We start from the raw sequence: 24,183 nt of genomic DNA on the forward strand, positions 1-24,183 counted from the left end.
AGTCTGACTCCCATGGCTGCGCTGTGCCACAAATGTGCATGCCGTCCTTCCTCAGCTTGGGCCTGCCTCCCCGGCCAGGCCATCCCCTGAGCACAGATCCCCTTTGGGCTCTAGGCTGTGCCCCCTGTGACCTGTCCTCAGCTCTCCTGAGACCTTGTGCCTAGCAGTTCTCCTACTAGCTCTCATCCTCTGGCTCCCAGCTGTGGAATTCCCCAGCTCCATCCCAAACCTCTGGCACAGATGCCCATCTCAGAGGGCTCCACCTAATGGCTTCTAACTGAATTGTTCAGGAAGGGAAGGGGAAGAGGAAAAGCCAAAAAGGTTTATTAAATTATTCTCTTCAAGTTGTGCTCTGAAATGTTTTATTCAGAGGATCACTTTTCTAATTATTATAATGAAAGTCAGAGCAAAAGTGGAATTCAGCATATAAAAATCACTTTATTAGAATGTTTTTTTTATATTAAATGAGTTTACTTTATATGCCCTGAACTGCCTCTATTGATTAATTACTTTAAGATCAAACAAGACCAAGAGACTAAAAGTTCCATGCCTTGTTCCAGCTGATAGCATGCTATAAACTGTCAGTTTAATATCATCTCTGATTTGATTTTAAATATGGTGCTGGTATTTGAGTAGGATGAACCTTTACATATGTTCTTATCAAAAGCAAAAAAAAAAAATTTTGTAAAAAGAAAATCCAAACTGTATAATGACTTTAAATAAACATATATTTGTAACTTGATTTTTTTTCTCTCTTGTTTAAATAGAGGAGTCTTCATTTTGGCTTCCCTTATATGGCAACATGTGCTGCCGATTAGTCGCCCAGCCGGCTTGTATGGCTGAGGATGCATTTGCAGGATTTCTTAATCAGCAGGTTAGAGGACTCGAAATATCCTACAATAAGTATAGCCCCAATGTAGATCTTACCCCTTCTGATGCTGAGATTTATTTTTTAAAGTCTCCTTTTAAATCACGGTTTTCTCAGTGTTAGATGTAGACTTGGAGGTGGTGGGGGAGACCTGGGGATGAGAAGGTGGGAAGGGGAGGGGTCCGATGCCCTTTGGATGGCGAAGGAGCTACCTCTCCAGGTGCCTCTGCTTCATTAATACCAGTAACAAGATAATCAGCAACAGAGGAGTCCTTGTGGACACTGATGAGGACCACTCAGCACCTTTCACATAAAGGCCTTTCTGGCGGACAGCTTTTGGCACAGTTTAGGCCTCTGGGCTTCCAAAGCTGTCTCCGTGCCACCTCCTACTGATTTATTTATAGCCGTAGTTATTTATATGCAGTAAATAATTAATTATGGGCTCCAATGAATCAATAGCTTTTTCTAAAAGAATCCGCTAAGAGGAAAGAAAATTTGCATTCTTCCGGGTAGCCAACATTTTCCGATGTTCTAAGAACAGTAAGGGAAAAATTGTATTTTGAATGAGTTATTTTTATAATTTTTCCGAGCCCTTAGATGAATTGCTGCGGAATTCTAAGCACTCATTTTTAATAGACTAGCTTCTCAAAAACTGCATTGATTTATGATTTTATGTGTGTAAAAGTTATGTGGTAATCATTACCTCCATTTTGCTTATTTAATCCTTTGGAGAATTCCAAACCTTTCTTCTCTAAATTAACTTAGTCTTTCTTTGATTTTGGGCTATTGACTTATTACACAGTAAATTAATGGGTAACTCTATCACATTTAAAAATTTCAAACAGCTAATTTAACTTTGATAATTTAGTTTTTTATTGAGTTTGGAGTTATGATGGTAAATAATGATTTAAGATTGATAGTTTCTTGATTTTTTTTTTCCAGCAAGTGGTAGAAGGTCTGATTAGTTGGAGAAGGTTGTATTGTGTTCTGAGAGGGGGTAAACTCTACTGTTTTTATACTCCAGAAGAAATTGAAGCTAAAGTGGAACCGGCTTTGATAGTGTCCATTAACAAGGTAAATAAGATGATATTTTGAAAATAAAGATATAACATTTTATGAAGTTTGTTCCTTTTTATACAATTTGCATTGTTGCTATCTTATAAAGAAAAGGGAAGTACTGCTAAAAATAGGTAGTTCATAAAGATAACTAATCTTATTTTTCTTTCCATTATAGAGCTTATCTGGTAAAGGAAATACTATATATTTCCTAAGAAAACAAAGTAATTGGAAATCTAGACCAGTAAATAGTTTTTAAAGCAGAGGCTGTAACTCCATAACAGGATATTAAAATTTTTCATCAATTTATGTAATTAAGAGATTATATAAACATAAATTGTTAGCTCATGTTATAGTGATATTTTTTCTGGTTAATATTCAAATGAACCTATAAAAAGACATTCCTGAGTATACTTTCTGATTTCTTATAGGATTGATGGGCAATTGTCCAACCTTCTGTCAGAACAGGAAAGCCTGACACTCCATTTAGAGTACTTGATTACTTATACTGCATTTTAAAAGTAGTGCTACACCACCTAGAGAATCTATTAAACACACACACACACACACACACACACACACACACACACACACACAAAGGAGATTATTAAAATTTAGTTACATATTTTTCACCCACAAATCTGTAGCAAAACTTATCACCATAAGCCAGACTTTCTTTTATCCCAGGATCTTAAATTTGTCTTCATCTATCATCCAAGTCTAGTGTTTATTAGAGGGTTTTTCCCCCTCTTTTTATAACTCAAGAATACTTTAATGGCCTTTCTAGAGCAGAATATTATGTTTTCTGCCTATGGACTACACTTATAATTGTTTCTAGTGTTTTAATTTGCTTGCCTTTGGTGTGGTTGAATTAAAGTATCTGACAAAATATGAGCCATCACATCTGTGAACTCTGCATGTTCTACTTGTGTTTAAATTTTCTTTTGAAGAAAAATGTAATACCCTGAAAAACATGTAGAAACTGGTCTGCTAATCTATAAGGACTTAAGTTAGTTTCTATGATCTTTTCTACTAATAACATTTGGCCTGTTTCTATCCTGCTTTTAGAAATTACACTGCTTTTTACTTAAAGGAAATCCTTCAGTGAGACCTATATTATATAAATAAGTTCACCGTATTTATCTGTTTTGTGTATTAGAAAGATTAGTGTTGCTCTTGAATAATAAGCCTCAATATTACCACATAGTGAATTTATTTTGGTTTAGGAAATCAGGTTTATGAAAGTACAATTTTATTGGAAAATTGATACAATTTTTTTATTATTTGCCAACTTTTCATTTTATTAATTCAGCATTCACTTTTTACCACCTTAGTCTTTTTCAAATTTCAAATGTACAGAAAAGTTGAAAGAATAGAATAATGAACACCTGTGTACCCTTCGCTTAGATTCCTTAGCTCTTGCTAACATTTTGCCACATTTGCTTTCTTTCTAGTTTAAAATTGTTTTCTAAACCATTTGAATGTAAGTAACAAAAAGCATAACATTTCTTCCCTAGAATATTTCAGCATATTTCTCCTAAAAACAAGGACATTTCCTTCATAACCATAATATTGTTAGCACACTCAAGAAATTTGTTGATTAAAATAATATCTCATATACAGGGCAAATTGCCCCAATTGTTCCCAAAATGTTCTTTCTAATTTTCATTTATTGTTTGATCCAAGGCCCAGTCAAGGATCACAAATTGCACCTGGTCACCATGTCGTTTGTTTGTTTCCTTTTCATCTAAATTGTGCCCTTCACTTAAGGGAAGGGTCTTTCATTACATTGAAATTTTTTTGAAAAGTCCAGGCCAGTCCTCAAATTGTATTTGACTATTTTACTAGATTCAGGTTAAATATTTTTGGCAAGAGTTCTACACAAATGATTTTGTCTAACCTGTTTTTTACTAAGGTAGGTAGTAAAAATGGAATCCTACCAATATTTTTCTTACACATTGTACAATGGAATATGGATAATCATACACCAAATAAAATGCAATCTAAACAAATTATATTTTTAAAATCATTTGTTTTATTTGAAAACAGTCTTCAAGGTATTCATTTTACTTTATCTCAGCCCTTTAAGGTAGTCAGAACAGGTAAGTCTGCCCTGTTTTACAGGTATATTATTTCTGTTTTACAAGTGATGAAATAGACTCAGAGATGAGATAGAACTTGCCTAGCTAGTAAGGAAAATTATATGGCTTACTCTTTTCTTAATGGGTAGGAAAAAAGTAGATAATAATTCGTGGACTGTTTTTCTATTTCCTCATAAACATACTGCTAGACTAGATTTGGAAAGCAAATTAGACTTTCCTGTCTTCATTCCTGCTCTGATTCAGTTTTGGAAGTAAACACTAGCTCTGAAATGAGGTTCTGAGCCTGAAGTCACAATCTACCCATGGCTTAGGCATGTGTTGAATCTTTACCATTTATATTTTAGGGGATAGCTATAAGGAAACTACTGTTATTATAGGCAGTGCATCTTTATTTTCTTGTCTGATGATAAGGGTCTAATTCCCTAAAAGTGGTTAACAGTGTTTACATGGCCTGCTTAAATTAACCTTTTTTCAGTTGACTCATTTTTCCTAGTAATAAAAGGCTGATGACCTCGCAATTGATAGGATTCTGGAGTCAATCAACACCATTATTCAGATGACTGAAATCAGCATACTTAGAAATCCCAGTGGTAGTTCAACAATTGACCATTACAAATTCCCAGGAAAATGATGAATCTAGTAATTTGTAGAAACTCAGTCTTATACTTGGGAACAGTGTGGCTATATTTGACCCTAAAGACTGATGACAAATCTCTCTTCCATTGTTCATGACTTTTGTCTAAAGTACAAAAGAGAATTTAAACTATGAGGTAAGAATTAAGGTTGGAAAGATTAATTTAGTTGTTAATCTGGAAGATTAAACTGATGGGAAGTCTTCTATTCTCTAGCTTTACAGTATTGTCATCTTAGTTTTCTCTTGATTCATGCCCTTTCTCTGTAGAAACTTTTCTCTTTGCAATTCCTACTTCTACCTCAGGTTTCCTTTGAACTTTTCTATTTATGAAATTTTGCTCTTAACAGTGAATGCCATTGGCCTCCTTATTTAAATATGTCAAATATCATCTCAGACAAGAAATCTATTAACTTCTGAAAGCACATTTGTTACATAATTATATCTCCTATTAAAGTAATTTTTACTTATTTTTTAAACTTATAAAATTATTCAAATTGACAGAAAAGTTGAAAAAAATACTATTGCAATCGCTTATATACCATCTAGATTCAACAGTTAACATTTTGTCATATTTGCTTTATCTTTTTTTTCTTTTTTTTTTGTAATGTGGGGCTAAACACCTTATATTTTATTTCATTTTTAATCAGCTTTATTGTGGCCTAGTTGACTTAAATAAAATTCCCCAGTTTTAAGTGTACATTCTGATAATTTTGACAAATATACAGTTATGTAATCATTACTATAATCATCAGATTACAGTATTTTTTTGTTTTTACTTTTTTGTGAGAACATTTAAGTTCTCAGCAAATTTCAGTTATACAATAATAGAGTGTTGTCAACTATAGTCACCATGTTTTACATTCGATCCTTAGACCTCATTTATCTTATCTCTAAAAACTTATAAAGCCTCTACTTATCCATATTTTTGCTCACCTATTTGAAAAAGTATATATATACAAACACATATGTATATACATATTTACAATATCATTATCACAGCTAGTCAAATTAATTTTCTTATATCATCTAATATCCAGTTAATATTCAATCTCATTGTCCCCAAAATGTCCTTTTAACTTTTGCTTTCGATCTAGGAATATTTAAGTATTGTGAATCCTTTGTTCTTCTAAACTGTTAATTAGGTCTAGAGACTTCATTAGATTCTTTTAAAACATTTTTTTATAAGAATATTTCATAGTTGATGACAAACACTTTATAGAGCACCCTGTTCAGAGGCACATGTCATCAGGTTATCTTACTATTGGCAGTACCTAGTTTAAAGATTCTGTTATGGTGGCAACCACCAGTATATAGGTAAGCTTTCTGGTATATAGGTAAGCTTTCCTCTTTACAGTTAGCAAATAGTCTAGGAGGTATAATGGTTTGTGATTGCCCTTGCCTGAATCAGTTATTACCTTGGAGATTGCATACATTTTTCTCATGCTATCCTTTCTTGTACATATATTAGCTGGCATTCTTTTGTATTTTTTTTTTTGAGGACTTTTTATCAACTAAGAATGAACTACTACAGTTCCTCCTGAAAAGGCAGGATAAATGCTTACTGTTTTAATTGCCAATTGGTATTGAATATTGGTATTGATATTTGCAATATGTATTAGAATGGTATTAACCCTTCCAGAAGTAACAAATTACTGTCATGTCTCACCACCCCACAAATATTATGATAAACTTACAGATTTGTATCTATTGAATGTTTTAAATTACGTGGTTTTTAAATATGAGATAGATGTTTTAATTGCTTTGCTTACTTTGGAAATTTTCAAGGGACACATGTTATTAGTGTATTCTTAAATAAACAGAAGCTTTGATAAATGCCAAGTTGGTATTTTCTGATCTGTAGAGCAGGTAAACACCAAATAAAACTTTTAAGAATAGTGCTTTGTTTCAGTTTTTAGTATACTTCCAATGGTGGGTGTCTAAGATCTTTTTATGCTTAATAATGTTAAATATTAAATACAGATCAGAGCGCCTTTATTTTGGTTGCCTTCTCTTATGATTTAGAAAATAATAATTTTGCTTAATGCTACTTTAAAAATTATGTGAAAACATACATTTTGCTGTTGCTAAGGAATATAAATAATAGCTGTGTTATTTTGATCACAGAATCTGTTCTCTATAATTCTTGTCCTTCTAAATGGCACTTCCTGTACGGCTTAGTCAGTTCATTAATTTTCATAGGGAGCCATCTGTGGAAATAGTCACATTAAGGGAAGAAAAGCCTAAAAGCTATTCCCTTCTTCTTTTCAATCCAAATTTGAAAGGATGATTTACTTCAAAGTGATTGCTTCAACTTCAAAAAACTTCCTTGTGAATGTTGTTGAGTAAGACATTCTCCATAATGGGTACTTAACTGGGGCCACTGAATCTCCTATACATTGTAGAAAGCATTTTATTAGCCAAAGTTTTATCCACTTCCAATGGGGTGGGGAGTGGAAGGGAAAAGAAGTGTGGTTCTTTGAGATCAGGACTCTTTTCTTGATTTAAATATTATGCATCACTTCATTTTAATGAATAATAAAATCTGTACTAAACAAGTCATAACACTACTTGGGGTGATAGACCTTTGTTAAATTGTCTTGAAAGTGCTTATAACCATTATGTTTACCATGGACCCTAGCAAGCAAAATTATTGTGAAGCACTGGGGATTCTCTTCTGATTATGTTAGTCCTAATGTCTTAACTCTACCAGCTATTCATATTCTCCTTTATACAGCAAAAATAATTTTTGAAACAGCCTTTTCCGTTAGCAATTTATTCCTGGTTTCATTGACATAAATTGAAAATAATTATGTCACACTAGTACTAATTATACGTAGTGCTTGGTTTAATTTATGGTTATACTTTACATTCCTTGTCATATATTATGAAAGTATGCATTCTTTGTTATTAGAGTATGTATATATATATATATGTGTATATATATATATATATATATATATATATAGATATATATATATATATATATATAGTCTAAATCTTGTTTTTAGCCAGCAACATTTTGTCTCCATTCCTGCTTAACTTTAAACCAAACACCTTTCAAAAAACTCATTTATCCTTAGAAAAAGTTTCTGAGGAAGGTGTGAGTGAAATAAGATCTTTGCATTATAGATGAGACAGCAGACACTTAGGTTTTTGTACTGTATTTTTTATTGTTTTTTTTAATTTCAAGATAATCTATAAAGAGAATAATATAAATGAACCATCTGTACCCTCACACATTACCCCCACCATAGAATTATTTTGAAGGAAATCCTAGAGACCATATCATTTTACTTGTAAATATTACACTTCTCATACTTAAGAAAATGTATAGGTATATGTGCAGTCACTATATCATAAAAAATCCAGGCAGTTCAAATTTTCCAGTCTTGTAATTTTTTTTAAGTTTTTTGAGTCAGGATCCAAACAAGGGCCATACATTTTAGTTGATTAGGTCTCTTAAATCTCTTAATCTGTTGGCTTTAATTCTCTCTCTCTCTCTCTCTCTCTCTCTCTCTCTCTCTCTCTCTCTCTCTCTCTCACACACACACACACACACACACGCATTTATTTGTTGAAGAAAGTGGATCGTTTATCCTACATCGTCTGAATTTTGCGGATTGCATCGGGTTGTCTTTTTTCTTCTATTTTTAGTTCAGATTTAGGTTGGTTGTTTGGTTGGTTAATTAGTAAATATGTTTTAGGAAATATTGTTTTCTTCTGTCAGGAGGCATATATATGCCTGGGTACTAGATTTATTGAGGTGATCACTTTGTAAGTTATATAAATGCATAATCACTATGTTGTACATCTGGAACTAATATTGTATGTCAACTGTAACTGAAAAAATTTTTTTTAAATTAAATAATAACAATATGGGTCATCCACTCATATTAACATCTACTGATGAACATTTACTTAGCTCCTTTATTTCATTAGGAATTGCAAACTGGTGATATTTTAAATTTCTTTTTTCATTTATTAGTGGAAATAGCTGTACTTCATCATCTATTTGGTTGAGGTACAATTCTTATAGGAAAGACAATCTAATGGCTTGATTTTTTGCATTTATATACTAGTTACCAAAACAATGAAGGTGGTTTCCTAGCATCCTTCAAAGATGACTAATACATTTTTAAGTATCATTATGAATTTATGGATTTGAAGACATTTCATGCATCAGTCCATTACCATTGTTATTCTTATTGATATTCAGATTGTCCTATTTTAGCTACTGGAAACTTCTTCAAGTTGGTCCATTTGATACAACCTTAGTAATCTTTCATTTCTGGTAGGACAAGATATTCCAGGATCATCCTATACACTTCCTGACCTTGACTGGTAATCAGCCATCTAATGAGCTCTGATTCTTTTTAGTAGCAAAGAGTATTTAAAGACCATAATCTGGGCACATAGTAGATTTTTTAAAGTCGTGTAGTCAAAAGTAAAGTTAGAACAATTCATATATCTGTTCTGATCTAGTAATTTTCCATTACCACAGAAATTGGAGAGGTTGAAGTACAGTTTTAATTCAAAATAATGAACAACCTAAAAGAAACTTTCCTTTGACTTACATTTTGCTACAAAACTGGTTCCTCAGATTATACTTTTGGCCGCCTCTGGGTAGCCACCATCTCTTGCAGTGGAAATTGTAGTTCAATATGTGCTGATTGATAAAAGTTGAGCCAACAAGGATTAAAATTTCACAGTGAATAATCTCAACTCTATCCACAAATCAATAAAAGCTGACTGTAAAACCTCCCAAATCAACTAAAAGGTTTGGCATTATCAAAAGCAAAACTGAAAACTCTGACCTTGGATAGAACACTTAGAACATAAATTTCCTCATCTATAAATTAAGAAGTTGGATTACAGATTCTTTCTAGGATCTGAGTCAATCAGTGTAAAACTTTTTATCATTATCCGAATTGATCTTTTGCTTTCTTATTCTTTTATTCATTAAATATTTTTCAATCACTTAATGGGTGCCAGGGAATATTTTCGGAGGTAGAAATAGTGTGGGCAAAAATACCCAAGTTTTTTTTCCTTCCATACCCTGCTAAGAGGAGATACTTCCATCATCTATTCATTGTGTGTGGCCTTAATGATAACAGTCCTAAAATTCACCTTGTATTTTCTAATCCATTTCTTGTTTGAGAAGTGAAGTCCTGAGCACTGTTACTGATACTTTCCCATACTGAAAAATAGCTTGCATTAACTTTCTAACATTATTTAACATTCACCTTTGTTTAATCACTTTTTCTTTGACATGAAGCTTTTTGGTTTAAAAAATTTCTCATTAGTTAAATTATTTGGGATGATAAAATATAGAAGTTAATTTAAATAACCTGTCCTATGTTTCATTTGCACCTTTAAAAACTTCATGTTTTTAAAAAAATGCAATATTTTTGGTGATCAGAGTTAATGAAGTATCAGTATTTATATATTATTGCATTATATTAGAAGGATATAAATAATTCAAGTCATCAGATTTTCTATATAGTGATTTTCATGTGAAATGATATCTTGGTATTAAAAATGTTCACACTCATCTATTTAAAAAAATCACAGTTCTCTTAGTTAAAAGTTGAATTTATTTTTATTTTTACTCTATATACAAAAGGTAGTCAGAAATTTGTATTAAAATGGGTTTGGGTCAAGGGAAACACAATTTCAACAACAAATATACTTCATATTTTATTATTTGGGTGTTTTTTGATGCTAATAATAATAGAGGGTTCTCCCCTTGCCCCTCACTGAGAGACAGCCTTCAATTAGTCGGACAGAAAAGCATATCAAAGATTCCTCCTAGAGCTAAATCATTTTCTGGTAGTGATAATAAACTTGAAACGTACAGAGATTGATTACATGCGTTTTCAGGCTCCAAGGATGCTGTTTAGGACAGCATTTTTTAATATTTATAAATAATTACTTAAAAGAGTTAATTCACAAAGTTTATTTCCAATGCATACCAGTGTAAAAAGACCCTGTTATGATAAAATTTCAGCAGTGGCCATAAGTCCATTATAATCCTCTGAACTCACATTCCTACTTTTTTTAACTGACTGGTTATCAATCCTTATATTTGGTGATGCTCATTAAGTTATGTTGCTGCTTTATACAACACACATTTTTTATCACGTGCTTTTTGAGTTAGAATCCCTTCCTTCTAAAAATAACTTCTTATGTAGTACATATGGTGTTGACCTACCCATATATTCCCATTTTTCAGGGAATGAATCGATTTTCTTCCTACCTCTGCTAACTCTATAATGTCCACATAGACATCACTATATGAGCATGTTGGTTTTTGGTGTGTGACTGTACATACAGTCTCTCTTCACTCTATACTCAATGATGTGAAGGATTTCTTCCCATTCTCGGTCAGCTCTTGTAACTGCCAGCCAAATATTCTTCTGCACACATTACAGTAGGTGTAACCATGTTTCTATAGAGCCATTCTACCCAACACAGTAGCCACTAGCCAGCAGTGGCTGTTAGGTTCTTAAAGTGTGAGTGATCTAAATTGAGATGTGCTCTAAGTATAAGATAGATTGGATTTTGGAGACAGTATGAAAAAAGAATGTAAAATGCCTCAAAACAGTTTTTTGTCCATTTTATGTCAATATTTTAGCTATGTTGGATTACATAAACTACATTATTTTAAAATAATGTAATAATCATTACATGATTGTCACCATTTTCATTTTACCTTTAATGTGGTTATTAGAAAATCTTAAATTACATATGTGGCTCACGTTATATTTCTTAATGGACACCACTGCTCTAGAGTAATGTAATGTCAGTCATCCAGATCCCTGTCTTTGCATAACAGATAGTTCTATTCCAGACTTTTCCCCCCAAGAATCCTTGGCGACTACATGTAGCCACCAGCTTGTCATTTGGCGTGGCAGTGCCTGTATGTGACTTGGGAATGGACTTTTCTACATGTAGACACAATAGGCATCACCACAGTGTCATACTTGTTACCACCCAGGACAAAGGTCTAGCCTATCAACGTGAATGAAAGCATTGCCTTTATTCTAGAGTCTTGCATTTGGCATTTGAAAAAATCATTTTTACCATTATGAGAGTTATATTACTTTATGGATCTTTGGCTACGAGTTTTGTAAATGACTGTCACATATGAGATAAATGTTAATGAGGAAAGCCTAACAGTTTTGCTATAGTAAACACTAAGTTATGGTTTTACTACTTTAACTGATAACACTGTATATTATCCATGAATATTAGAATAAGAAACATACTTTACTGATTCTTCTATTTTGTTACTGTTGGAAATATAGTTAACATAATTCACACTACAGTTATGACATGCTGTACTTGTTTTATTGTAAAATTTAAGATATATATAAAAAAGACAGCAAACTTAAACTGAGAAATCAAACAGGTATTTCCCCATGTATAAGACGCACCCCTTTTCGAAAAATTTGGGGTCTAAAAACTAGGTGCGTCTTATACATTGGTTGTATGAGCGCAAAAGCAAGCGCAAAGAAAGTGAGAAATGCAAGTAAAAAAAATCTACAACCATCGTATAAGATGCACCCAGTTTTTAGACCCCAAATTTTTTGGAAAAGGGTGCGTCTTATACATGGGGGAATACGGTATGTCTTAATCTCATGTAATTTAACGTGCTATATGTAACATGCTTTGAAACATTACTTTTTTAATATAAAGTATTTGTAATATAAAGCATTTTGTTCAAAACCTAGATTTCACTTTGTATATTGAAAATTCTCAAAACTACATATTTTAAACTTCAAATGATCCGCAATAAGATTATAATTGCATCTGGTGTAAATATGGTAGCTAAGCAATAAAACCTTTCATCATTACAGAAACATTCTCTTGTAAAACACCAATTTTGTCTTAATACTTAGGAAACGAGAATTCGGGCAATGGATAAGAATGCCAAGGCAAGAATCCAAAATTTCTCTGTCATCAACCCTGTTGCCGGACAGGCCATGACTCATATTTTTGCGGCTGACAATAGAGAAGACCTTCACAAGTGGATGGAAGCCTTCTGGCAGCATTTCTTTGACCTTAGTAAGTTGATGTTTGGATTTTCTAGTAGTATATTCATTTAGCATGAAAGCATGCACACAGCAGTCTCAACCTTAAAATTATAATCTTATAGTTTGTATCAAAATCTTTTATGTTCTTGAATAAAATGGTGGTATATATCCAAGCAATGATGCTGTTTTCTCTCAACCTTTCCCGAGTGCCTGACTGACTATAGAATAGCATACCTTTGAATTCCTAGTATCCCTACAGGGCTCTTACTTTTAAGTTCTTCTGATCCCTAAAACAACTAGACCCCATTTTCTCAAAATATTAGGTTTTAGCTGCTTAAGGCAATGTGCTTGGTCAAAGGAATAAGAAGACGTTTGAGGAATAAGAAACTTCTCTAGGATAGTGATGATCCTAAAATATTGAAACATTCAGAAGGAGGCTTATTTTTCTGTCACCTTCTGTTAACTCCAGATTCATTATAATATCATTGTGGACATCATCCAAGGAGATTTTTTTTTTAAACCATACATATGGTTTTTGAGTTTCAATAATACAGTCCAATGGATGGATTATAAAAACAATGTGATAGTAATGTAATAAGAGTTCCAGTATGTAAAATATTTGAGGCTCTAACATTCTCAATTTAAAGAGGAATTTTATCAAAAGGAAAATACTGAAATTGTATATTGAAAACGTGACTATTGATAATGGCGATTTCTAATCAAATTAAGCCTGCTGTTCGATTTAACCAGTATTTTATGTCTCTAGAATGCTTATCTGTAGAATTACAAGTAGAGCCATTTCTGAACAATAGTTACTTCTGCAACTCCTAGAAATACTCCCAGAGACATTTTATGACTTCTTATAAGCTGTTTTTGGGAAATCTGTGAAAGAGTTAATATCTGCAGTCCTCAGATTAAGTTTTATAAACCTACTCTGATCCATTGCCTGGTCAAGTATTATAGTGATTGATGGTTGGGGAGGAGGCAAAAAGGGAACTAAATTTATTGATTACCTTCCACGTACCATATGGTTTCATTTATTTCTCATAACAACCTAGTGATGTAGAAATTATTTTCCTCTACTCTAAAGATGAGAAAACTGAGTCCTGAGAAGGTTTCTGGTTTGCTGCAGGGAACTGGAAGACTCCCTCCTTGGCCTTCTTGGGATCCTTAAGACTTGTCTTCCTTAAATGCTATCTCTAGACACTCAATAAGTGTTTACATATTTGTTCCACGCTTATCAGCATACACTACATTTTTTTCTTTTAAAATTTCTGCTGATCTTAGGTGTGACTTAAAAGATAACAACTTCCTTTTGTTTGCTGATCACTGCTGAAATTTTAACTGCTTTCTGAAATGCTCTGATTTAGAGAGTCTGTCTTACAAAAGATCATATTATTTTTAGAAACAATCCTGGTGTTTTATAATTTTTATGTACATAAAAACAGGAAGGAGGTAAAAATGCCAGGATATTATAGTTTGGATATAGACTACTATCAGATCGTATGATTTTTCATTCTGCAGATTATGTAAAATAATTTATCGTGCTAAAAAGGGGAGTGGAAGAATCTGATGGCATTTTTGTACTGTCAAAGTAATAAGAAAGTGATGACAACAGGGTTCTTAGGTCTGGCTATTTCTTTAGTACTGAGTGCTGTGGGAATAAAATCTCCCCATCTGATTTTCAAAGTATAAATTCTCATGCATTTGTACTTTAGAATTCATTGTGTATGGAGATACAAAGCAAAGATGGAAGTGTTTATACTGTCCTGAAGATTGACTTGCACTTTAACATTTTTACCTTCCTAGTGATAAGTGTAGCTAGCCTCTTGTGATCTTAAGTGAAATATGATATGTGGAACAAAGTAAAGGATAGATATCCAAAGCACAATGAAGAGGAATTTAACATTTAGAGCAGATTTCAATTATTTGACTCTGCTTAAGTGTAGGAAATCAGGAGGATGACATAATTAGAAATCAGGAGAAAACATGAATGAAATGAGGTCTGTTCAGCCTGTAGAAGAACAGCCTGAGGAGTGGAGGTTGGGAGGCAAGGGGGGTGTAAGTTAATTTTTAATATTTGAGAGCTAACAAACATGTAAAAGGGGAAGGACACTTGTTCTGGATGATCAAAAAGGGTAGATAGAGCCTAGGAATAGTGGGCGAAAGATACATTTTTTTCAAATATTTAATAAAATAAATATTGAGTTACATAAGCAGCTTAGCATAAAAGATTGTTTTCACTGGGAACATTGTAACAATAAATACTGTAGGAAACATCTTCAATATACAGATTTTGTGTAAATGAAACACTTATTTAATATTTCATACTGGCTCTTGATTTTTATGTGAGCATATTGGTAGCACATACAATATAACTAGGAATACTAATTTCTTCACTGGTAAAAATGTTTCCGTTGTAAAGTCTTGACCAGTGAGCATACCACAATTTTGTACCTCTGACTTCAGTAACACATGGGATAATGTGGCTTTATATTCCAATTTTCAGCATGATTAGTATTCTGCTACCAGTTTAACCATCAAAAGCTTTCATCTATCAATATAGAGAAAATACTGCACTTTATAATTTGTCTAAGATTTGACAGAAATGTTTGCTAGTTTAAAGTGTTTCATTATTTTTCCATTAGATATGGCCTTTTTTTCTGCCCCCAAGAAGGAAACGCTGGCTTTTATATATTCATCTAAAAAAGGAAGTGGAGGGGAGGAATAAGTTATCAGATCTCAGATCCTATTAGATTTACATTCTGCAGAACAACCTTTGAAGCCTCAAACTCAAGGTTTTATTCCCTTTATGAGTTGTTATGTAGGTTATTTTGAAATTTTTATGATATTCTGTATTTAGCTTTGTAATAAAGCATACTAAAAGACTTTTTATGTTGCTTAGCTATTTAAGGTGATGGATTTAAAATGTATTCAATATATTACTATATTACTGTGACAGTATATTAGACTTAAAACAACAAAAACAAACAGATAATTTGACCAAACATGAAATGTCTTTAATTTTTAAGCCATGGAAAAATAATTAAGTTGGATATTGAATATGGATATTGAGAATATAGTAAAAGGAAAACAAATACAGATCATAAATCAGCCTAAAAGGCACATGTGTATTTACATTTACTTTTCTACTGATGTAAGATGGAATTTAAGAACAATGAACCTCAATAACTTAAACTTTCATAATATGAATATATAGACACAGTTTCTCACATAGTTGTTACCCAGCATGCAGGAGCACAATAAATATGGAAAGGTTAAATTTTTTTTATATCCACTCAGAAGAAATAAAGGTGAGAATTTTATTTTAAGATGAAAATAGTAAAATATAATTAAAAGAAAAATTAATGTTGGCCACACTTTTAAAGTTGAACTTAATAATCGAAACAACTTATTCTAGAGTATATTTTTATTCTGAATGCTTAATGGCCTTATTTAAAGTGTCCTTCCTAAAATAAATTAGATTCAGTTAGAATTTTGAGTGTTCTGTCTTTATAATAATAGGCTTTTATATAGCTTTTACTTAAATGAAGTTACAGCGTTTTTCTGGAGTTATATGATTTTTTAAAAGCATGATAATCATCTTGAAGAGGTAATTGTTAAATAACCAATTTTTATTTCTTAATTAGAATTTTCAAAGTTAAAATAATTTTTGAGAACCACTACTTCTTACTTTTTTTCTACTTCCTCTTAGGTAACTATATTTCAGTTGATTTTTACCTTTCAACTATCTTAAATACTGGACTTTTTATTTAATATTTAAAAGAAGAGAACTTGTATTAACTTTTGCCATGAATAGAAATTGTAGTTATTGACCATTTAGTGAAATAGTATAGTATTTAATAGGCTAGAGACCTTTAGCTTAAGGTCTGTGCAGAGAACTTCATTTTAAAAATAGATTACTTTTATGCCTAGACTTGGACTTTGAAATTATGGAGAGTACTAGATTTTGTGGTTTCCTAAAGGTAATGCTTTATAAATTCACTGTTATTTTTCAAATTGAAAAATGTGTGGATATCTATAGAAAATGAAATATACATCTTCACATTTATGTGTTAAACTAGCCTGCCTTTTTCTGTCTTTCTTTAGGCCAATGGAAGCATTGTTGTGAAGAACTTATGAAAATTGAGATTATGTCACCACGGAAACCACCTTTGTTCTTGACAAAAGAGGCGACTTCAGTCTACCATGATATGAGTAAGTGGGGTTTGTCTTCTCTAAGCTGCAGGGTAACAAAAACAACATTGTCCACACTCAAGCAGCTTATTCTATTGACATTAAAATGCTAAAATTTTCAGGGCACAGTCAAAATGAATGAAAAAAGACTATGATTATAGACTAAGGAACTCATGTTTAATAGATGAATTAATACAAAATTAATGAATACACATTTTTCGTAGTTTGAATGCTTAAGATCAAACAAAAATGTTAAAGCTTCAAAATGTATACGGGTACACTGAAAATAAATATTAGCTGAGTAGCTGATGAAAATTCTGAAAATGTAAACATGCAGATTCTAAAATGTCACGTTCATTAATTTTTTTCTGTATTTTATTAAATTTGTTTTAAAGTACTGTTGATAAATGCATATTAATAAATGGAAGCTTTCATCTCAGGCCAAAAAAATTGGTTAAGTTTAATACTTTAGAAAATGTAAAATTTCTAGACTCATTAATGTTCCTTTTTCTCACACATTGAAGGATATTTATTTATCTTTGTAGGATGCCTCAGTGAACAGTGTTGTGAACAAGCACAAGTCAACACTAAAATCTGGTCTATTTTGCCACTCATGTCCCTGCACTGACATATAATTTTAAATGTTAGATTAAAAATGATGCATTTAGGTTTATACATTTGAAAATACCAGTGATTCATTTAATAGACATTTATTTCTGTTCTCTAATTTTTGCCACGGAAAATTTCTCCCAGCATTCTTATCACCTAAATGGTATCAGGGGTTCACTGTATTTCTTTGGGTTTTTGGTTTTGTATTTTTACTCTATTAACAGAGACTTTTCTGGTCTACAGGAAAGAATACTAATTCAGTTGCATTCATCCTGGTTTACACATCAGGCTTTTATAAAACTGGAATCTACTCTTACCTAGAAGTCAGAATGGATTTTAAATTCAAGGAAAGTTACTTAATAAATACTGAATCTATAGAATTTTTTAAAAAGTCTGATGTAACTCCACTCCTTTGAAAGCTGGATTTTACTTATTTAGGGGTGTGTGTGTGTGTGTGTGTGTGTGTGTGTGTGTGTGTGTGTGTACGTGCACATGTGTGCACAGTGCACAATGCATGATCTTGATTTTTGGTTGATTGGTACGGTTATTTTTACAACTAAATGCATAGAAAAAAACCCACTTGCTTATTGCTTATCCTAGTGTATTTTTGATGACTATTAAAGATAGCATATTGGTTTGGAAAATAATAACTTACTCTAGTAAAATGTATACTGTTCTGAATTTTTTCCCATGTATTTTTATTTCTTTAAATTATTACAGGCATTGATTCACCTATAAAACTTGAAAGTTTAACTGATACAATACAAAGAAAAGTTGAAGAGACGAATGGACAGTTCCTCATCGGTCAGCACGAAGAACCCTCACCTCCTCCTTGGGTAGCACTTTTTGATGGTGATCATCCAGTGGTCATCCAGAAAAAGGTATTACCTTCTGCAAGCAAGCAGTTACAGGATGGGAAACGGAAAAAGAGGCGAGCACCTCTTCCTCCTTCTGATAAAGCTCCATTCAGCTTAAAAACACAGAGCAGTACAGATGAATCGGCTAAAGACCACTGGGAAAAAACAAGTGTATCTCAAACTTCGTCTTTAGATACCAAATTATCAACCTTAATGCATCATTTACAGAAACCAATGGCTGCTCCTCGAAAACTTCTTCCTGTCTGGAAAAACAGTTTAACCAATGGTGAACACACAGACACTAAAACCAGTTGTGAAGCCAAGCCAGTACCAGCTCCAAGGCAGAAATCTATCAAAGACATTTTGGACCCTAGATCATGGTTGCAGGCCCAAGTATAGAAAACCCTTAATGTATAAAACATTGAACAAAATCTGTAACTGTGAGTCTTGATGCAGAAGCACTATAGATGTGGTAATATTAAATTATGTAGATAAATAAGCTAGTTATGTGCATCAATAATAAGCTATTAGGTATAAAATGTTTTATAATGAAGAAATGAATTTCTCTTTCACTTTTTTTTTCAGAATATAAGTGATTTTTCCTAGCAGAGTGTAAGAGGCAGCTTCTAGACAATATCTTAATTGTTGGAAGGGTTAATTTATTCCTAAATTAGTACCAGGCAGTGAACAAGCACTAGGCAGAAGAAAGCATTAAAATTTCTTTGGGGAGAGACTGTTGAGTAATTCAAAATGTGTTAAATATGAACCATAGTCTCATTGTGAGAATTTTAATTCTAATGGAATGTTTCAAAAGTATTATTCAAACCACAAATTATAAAATCCACCCAAGAAAACTTCTTAGCATTCTGGAATTCTCATCTAATGCTTCACTGGCTCTCATCTATTGTTTGACTCATTATCTCACTGACCTGTTAAATTCCTGGATAAATTTTAGAATATTAAATTCTTCATTTTTAAAGGGAATTTGTAATGTGCTATTCAAAGGTGTTTCCTTGATGAACCCTGAGATCCTGTAGACATTAACTCTTATAAGTAAGTAAAGTGTAACATTTATTAGTTTAGAGAAAAGGTAGATAAAATGTTCTTCACTTCCATTTTTCTACACATAGTGCTAATTTCCATTGTGACATTGGAATTTGGGGAAATGAGAAGCTGATTAACACCTGAAAATTCATTTAATACTTATTTAAAAAACAGGTGGCCAATTCAAAAATATAAAAAGTGGGCCATGATAATAAATTTCAGAATTAATCCTTTTTAAAAATTTTAATTAGATTTCCTTTTTCTGGTAAGGGTTGATGTCTGCTATTGATATTATTCATTATAAGTCATATTCTTACAATAATGACATCGGAATCATTTCCATAGGAGGTAATTTCCATAGCAACTAATCATAGTGACCCAAACAGAATTATAAAATCAAGCGAGGAATAAATAGCAAGAGATTGAATACCTTAAAGGAACAAATCCATTTGTTATAATAATGCTTCGTGTAAACAAGAGCTGAACAGTTTTTAAAATCTAATCAGAATTTCCCAATAAAACAGTTTCCATAATGTGTCAGCAACTGCACTAAAAATCTCAATTCACAGTGAACCCTAAATGTCATTTCAAGAAATAAGAAATTACTGCCCTGCGTATAATATCTAGAGATCTTTTTAATGCCCATAAGAATTCTTTTTGGATCAGAACTAGGTTATTACAAAGTAAAATGGACACTTGACAAAAAATAACAATTTAAATGGAGCCTTTCTTTATTTTTATATAGCAGAGTCTTTTTTCATTTATATAGAATGATGTAACTGCCAGGTTACTTTTGTGTTTGCCCAGGACTCTAGTCAGAATTGGGGCTCAAGGGAGCAATGATATGAAAGGTCTCTTGTGATTGGCAACATCAGGATAGACATAGTATTTGATGAGAAGGACACCTATATGATTGCCTGATAGAATTTAGAAACAACACATATATGAAAATCTAAAAAGGTAGGATGAATTTTTTTATAACTGGAAGGCTCTTCTAAATCTCTGTGTGATTGCCAATTCAGTAAATGATGTATTCAAAATCGAAAGGGTATTGTTATTTGAATTTTTTTTTTAAACCTCGCTGCTGTTTTTGACAGCATTTGTGACTGTCATTGCCACTAAATTATCGAGCTAGAAGATGCTGTAGGCAAAACTGTTTCTGAAAGTGGCATCTAAGCAATCTTTTTGTTTTAGTTGAAGCCTTATAACAAACCAGTGTTAAAACTTCCAAATTATATTCTTGTCATTTCTCCTTATGCATATTATATCAAGAAGAATTTAAGTTGTACAGGAAAGAGAATTTATTCATAGAGAAATTACCTAGCAGTGGTGCCCTCAGTGGGGCACTTTGAAACAAGGCTGAAGCCCTTCTTTCTTAAACCATTTAGGTGAGGGCTGACCAAGGACCACCTCCCCCACCAAAATTATTCAGAGGGCCCATCTTTCTGGGGGCCCATCTTACTGTATATTACAAAGCTTTTGAAATTGGGATGAAGTCTTCAGCCGTACTTTCTTTGACATTGTGTTCATTAAATGTTAGTTCAGGTCCCCCCAAAAGGTATACAAAGTTGAGGTTTTTCCCTCCCTCCTTTTTGTTTCTCCCTCCCTCCCTCCCTTCCTCCCACAGTTAAAAAAATACAAAATAATAAAATAAAAATACTGAGTTAAACAGTTTGTTAAGGAGTTCATCAAAAGAAGTATTTGTTTTCTCATTTTCTAAACTGGGAGTTTATGACAGAAAAATATGCCATGTAATAAAAGACGTTTCAGCTTTTTATGAGCTGGCTTTTCACATTCTTTGTCTTTTTAATTTGTTTCTTGATATATGAAGACTATAAACTTGAAACAAAGAATTAGCTGTCAGATCTTGATAATATTATAATTGGAGAAACATAATAGAAAGAATAGATATTTTATTATAATACTGATGATCAAAAGATAATATCTTAGAAAATTACATTTACGTTTCAAGCTCTGGGATATAAATTACTTACAATAGCATTAAGATAGTATTTTTTAATTGCTGCAAAATGGTGAACCTCTTATTTAAACATCTTGCAAGAACAAAGAAGGCATTTTGTTGTTATAAACGCATACCTTCTAAGGTAAACAGTCTTTCAAAATATCAGGCATGCCAACCCTTGGTGTTTTTATTAACTCCTTCTTAACTGTCTGCAAGGCCTCCTGATTTCTTTTAGATGGATATGCATATATATGGAAAACTAAATCCATCTATTATAAATGCTCTATCTTTACCCTGTAAGATCCCACTGAATGTTATTTTACCCGGTACTATTTGATTTACAGACAATTCACGTATGGTAGGCTAAGCAGTGAAATAGTTCTTTAGGCTTATGTTCAATATTTCATCCACCTACAGTGAAGTTAATTAATTCAGTCCAAAATGAAATTGTAAGGCAGTTTGGTGCAATTCATGTTAAATGCCATTTGAATGTAATCACCTGTGTTACCATGAGTGAGGAACAACCTTACCAGATGGAGATAGAGTGCCGTACCATGAACAAGAAGAGAAGTGCTTTGGCAGGAAAAATATCTGTCCCTGGGGGTCAGAGTTTATCAAAATCTGTTTTTTTAAACAGTGAATTATTGAACAGTAATTCAGCTTTAACTGATGACCATTTGTATTCTTGTAGTTATCTTCAGTGTTCTATTATTAGTCTTAAACTATAATGTAGACAGAGTTGACTTTTGTCACTTACACTTCAAAGATATTACTATTTTTAAATGTTTACCTGTTTATGTATAACTGTTTCATTGCTGATAATTATGTGAAAATGGTTTATTCTGGATCATGCATATTCTTAGTTACTAGAAAAGATGTTACCTTAGACTTTTTGAAAGGCAAGATTTCATTTGAAAATATGGTAAGGCGTGTTCTTTTCTATGGTACACTTATATAATTCACATTGTATGTATTTTGTATTAATTAAATGTGGGTCAAACTTCTGGATTAAAAAATATATCACAGATTATGTATTTTTTAAAGTGCTGAAGATTGGTAAGAAACCCAAGGTCATGTGATGAAAATGTCTGTACATTAAGAGAACTGATTCATGAAGACATTTTCTAGCTTTTTTTCTTAGGTTCCTTCTCTGGGCTAGATTCATAGAAGTAAACAGTGTTGAGAAGTCAGTTTAATCAGAGAAAGAGATAGCTAATAGCTGGTGCTAATTATTAAGACTAATATTCGATAGCTTTGGTATAACTAACACTTATTAAAATGTTTGTATATAATCCTTCTTGCAGTGTACTTTTATAAAAATCTTCATTGATGTCACCTTAATTTTAGGCTAGTGATGCAGAATTTCCCCAGAATTTATGTCACTCTGATAAAAAAAAAAAAAAATAGGGACTCAGGATACTCAGTTGCTGTTAGCCACAAAGAGACTCCTGATTTTAAAGCACCTCTCTCAGTACTTAATTTATGCCCATGGAGCACCTCAGGGGAGCAGGGAGAGATGAACAATCCTGGCTCAATGATATTACTTGAACATTTTATTTCTAAACCTGTAATGTGACCAGAAATATTTAACATTTCCTTTTAGAAAAAAACTTCTCTTTCTCTAAGGAGAGAGGCCTGCTAATCAATGTGCTCAGATAAACAAAGCACTTTAAGGTTCAATTAACAAAAATTAAATAATTACAGAAATATTAACATTTTTTATCTGAATATAGGAAAAAATATCAATTCTGGAATGTTTGATAATTAGAAAGCTAAGCAAAATCATTTCAAATCTTGCTGAAAATTGTGTTTTAAGTTGCATCAGATTGCTTTGAGAGATATGGTAATCTCATAATGTAACTACCAAGGAGAAAGAGATTGCAAAGGTCTTATATATTCATAATTATGCTATGTTTGAAACATGTTTCAAAATAGATTGTTTTGTTCAAAATGGATCGTTTTCTGAGTTGAGATTTTTTTTGTTGTTTACTCAAAAGAAAACATTCTTATGTTTTTGTCAATGGATACAGTTTTGTTAAATTTAGCCTTCTTAATAAACATTATTTTAACTGGATTAGTTGTAGCATTTTTGGTTTTCTATTAAAGGGGAGAAAAAGCATTTAAAAAAATTATCCATCCACTTACCTCAAGTATTAAAACATGTTTCTATATATATGAAATATAAAACTAGATGATTCCATACAAATGCTCAAAGTCTTCAATGCAGATATTTTCAATCGGTTTTGAAAGATTTTTTTAAAATGTGCTGCCAGTGCAAGTGGAATGAATGGAAGTCCAAAGCTCTTTCCATAGCTTCAGAAAGCATCACGACCCATCTCCAGCCTGGCCCTGTACTCACGGCTCTCGTTTTGGACGTTGCCTCCACAGTCTGTGCAGCCTCTGCTTGCTCGTCATTTTCTTACTATACTCTTTGCCTAAAATAGCTTTCCTCCTTCTCTTCTTCATGCAAGCTCCCCTCAACACACAGCAAATTGTATTCGTTCTTCAAAATGGTGGTAGCACCTCGAGATTAGCCAAGACTTCGTATCCTCAGCGTCTCCACCTAGGTAGTGATACGCCTTCCTTTGTGCTTTATATCTGTCTACCTTTATGCACATAGCCTAAGCCCTTGTTCATATTTTTTATTTCTTCCATGTATTAATTTTGCGAATTTGTCCCGTGCATAACCAACTGCCATGAAGTGATCAACTTAAAACGGCATCCACTCATTATCTCACATTTCATTAGATGAGAAGTCCAGGTGGGCTCTGACAAGCTCTTTGCTGAGAATTTCACAAGGCTGATACCAGAATGTTG

At 32.5% G+C, this 24,183-nt stretch overlaps 1 protein-coding gene across 4 annotated transcripts in view; it reads left to right on the forward strand.

The window, feature by feature from the left end:
• Positions 1-23,440, forward strand: part of RTKN2 (rhotekin 2) — a 66,770-nt gene extending 43,330 nt beyond the window's left edge. For all 4 annotated transcript variants that reach the window (XM_019638433.1, XM_019638434.1, XM_019638435.1 and 1 more), the window contains 5 exons: positions 768-874; positions 1,811-1,942; positions 12,562-12,727; positions 16,807-16,914; positions 18,223-23,440. In XM_019638433.1, the coding sequence (XP_019493978.1) occupies positions 768-874; positions 1,811-1,942; positions 12,562-12,727; positions 16,807-16,914; positions 18,223-18,758 (1,049 nt within the window). In that variant the 3' untranslated portion in view covers positions 18,759-23,440. The remainder of the gene's footprint in view (positions 1-767; positions 875-1,810; positions 1,943-12,561; positions 12,728-16,806; positions 16,915-18,222) is intronic.
• The last annotated feature ends 743 nt before the right edge of the window (positions 23,441-24,183 follow it).

The sequence above is a fragment of the Hipposideros armiger genome, unplaced genomic scaffold, assembly GCF_001890085.2.
Source record: "Hipposideros armiger isolate ML-2016 unplaced genomic scaffold, ASM189008v1 scaffold_39, whole genome shotgun sequence".
Classification (NCBI taxonomy): domain Eukaryota; kingdom Metazoa; phylum Chordata; class Mammalia; order Chiroptera; family Hipposideridae; genus Hipposideros; species Hipposideros armiger.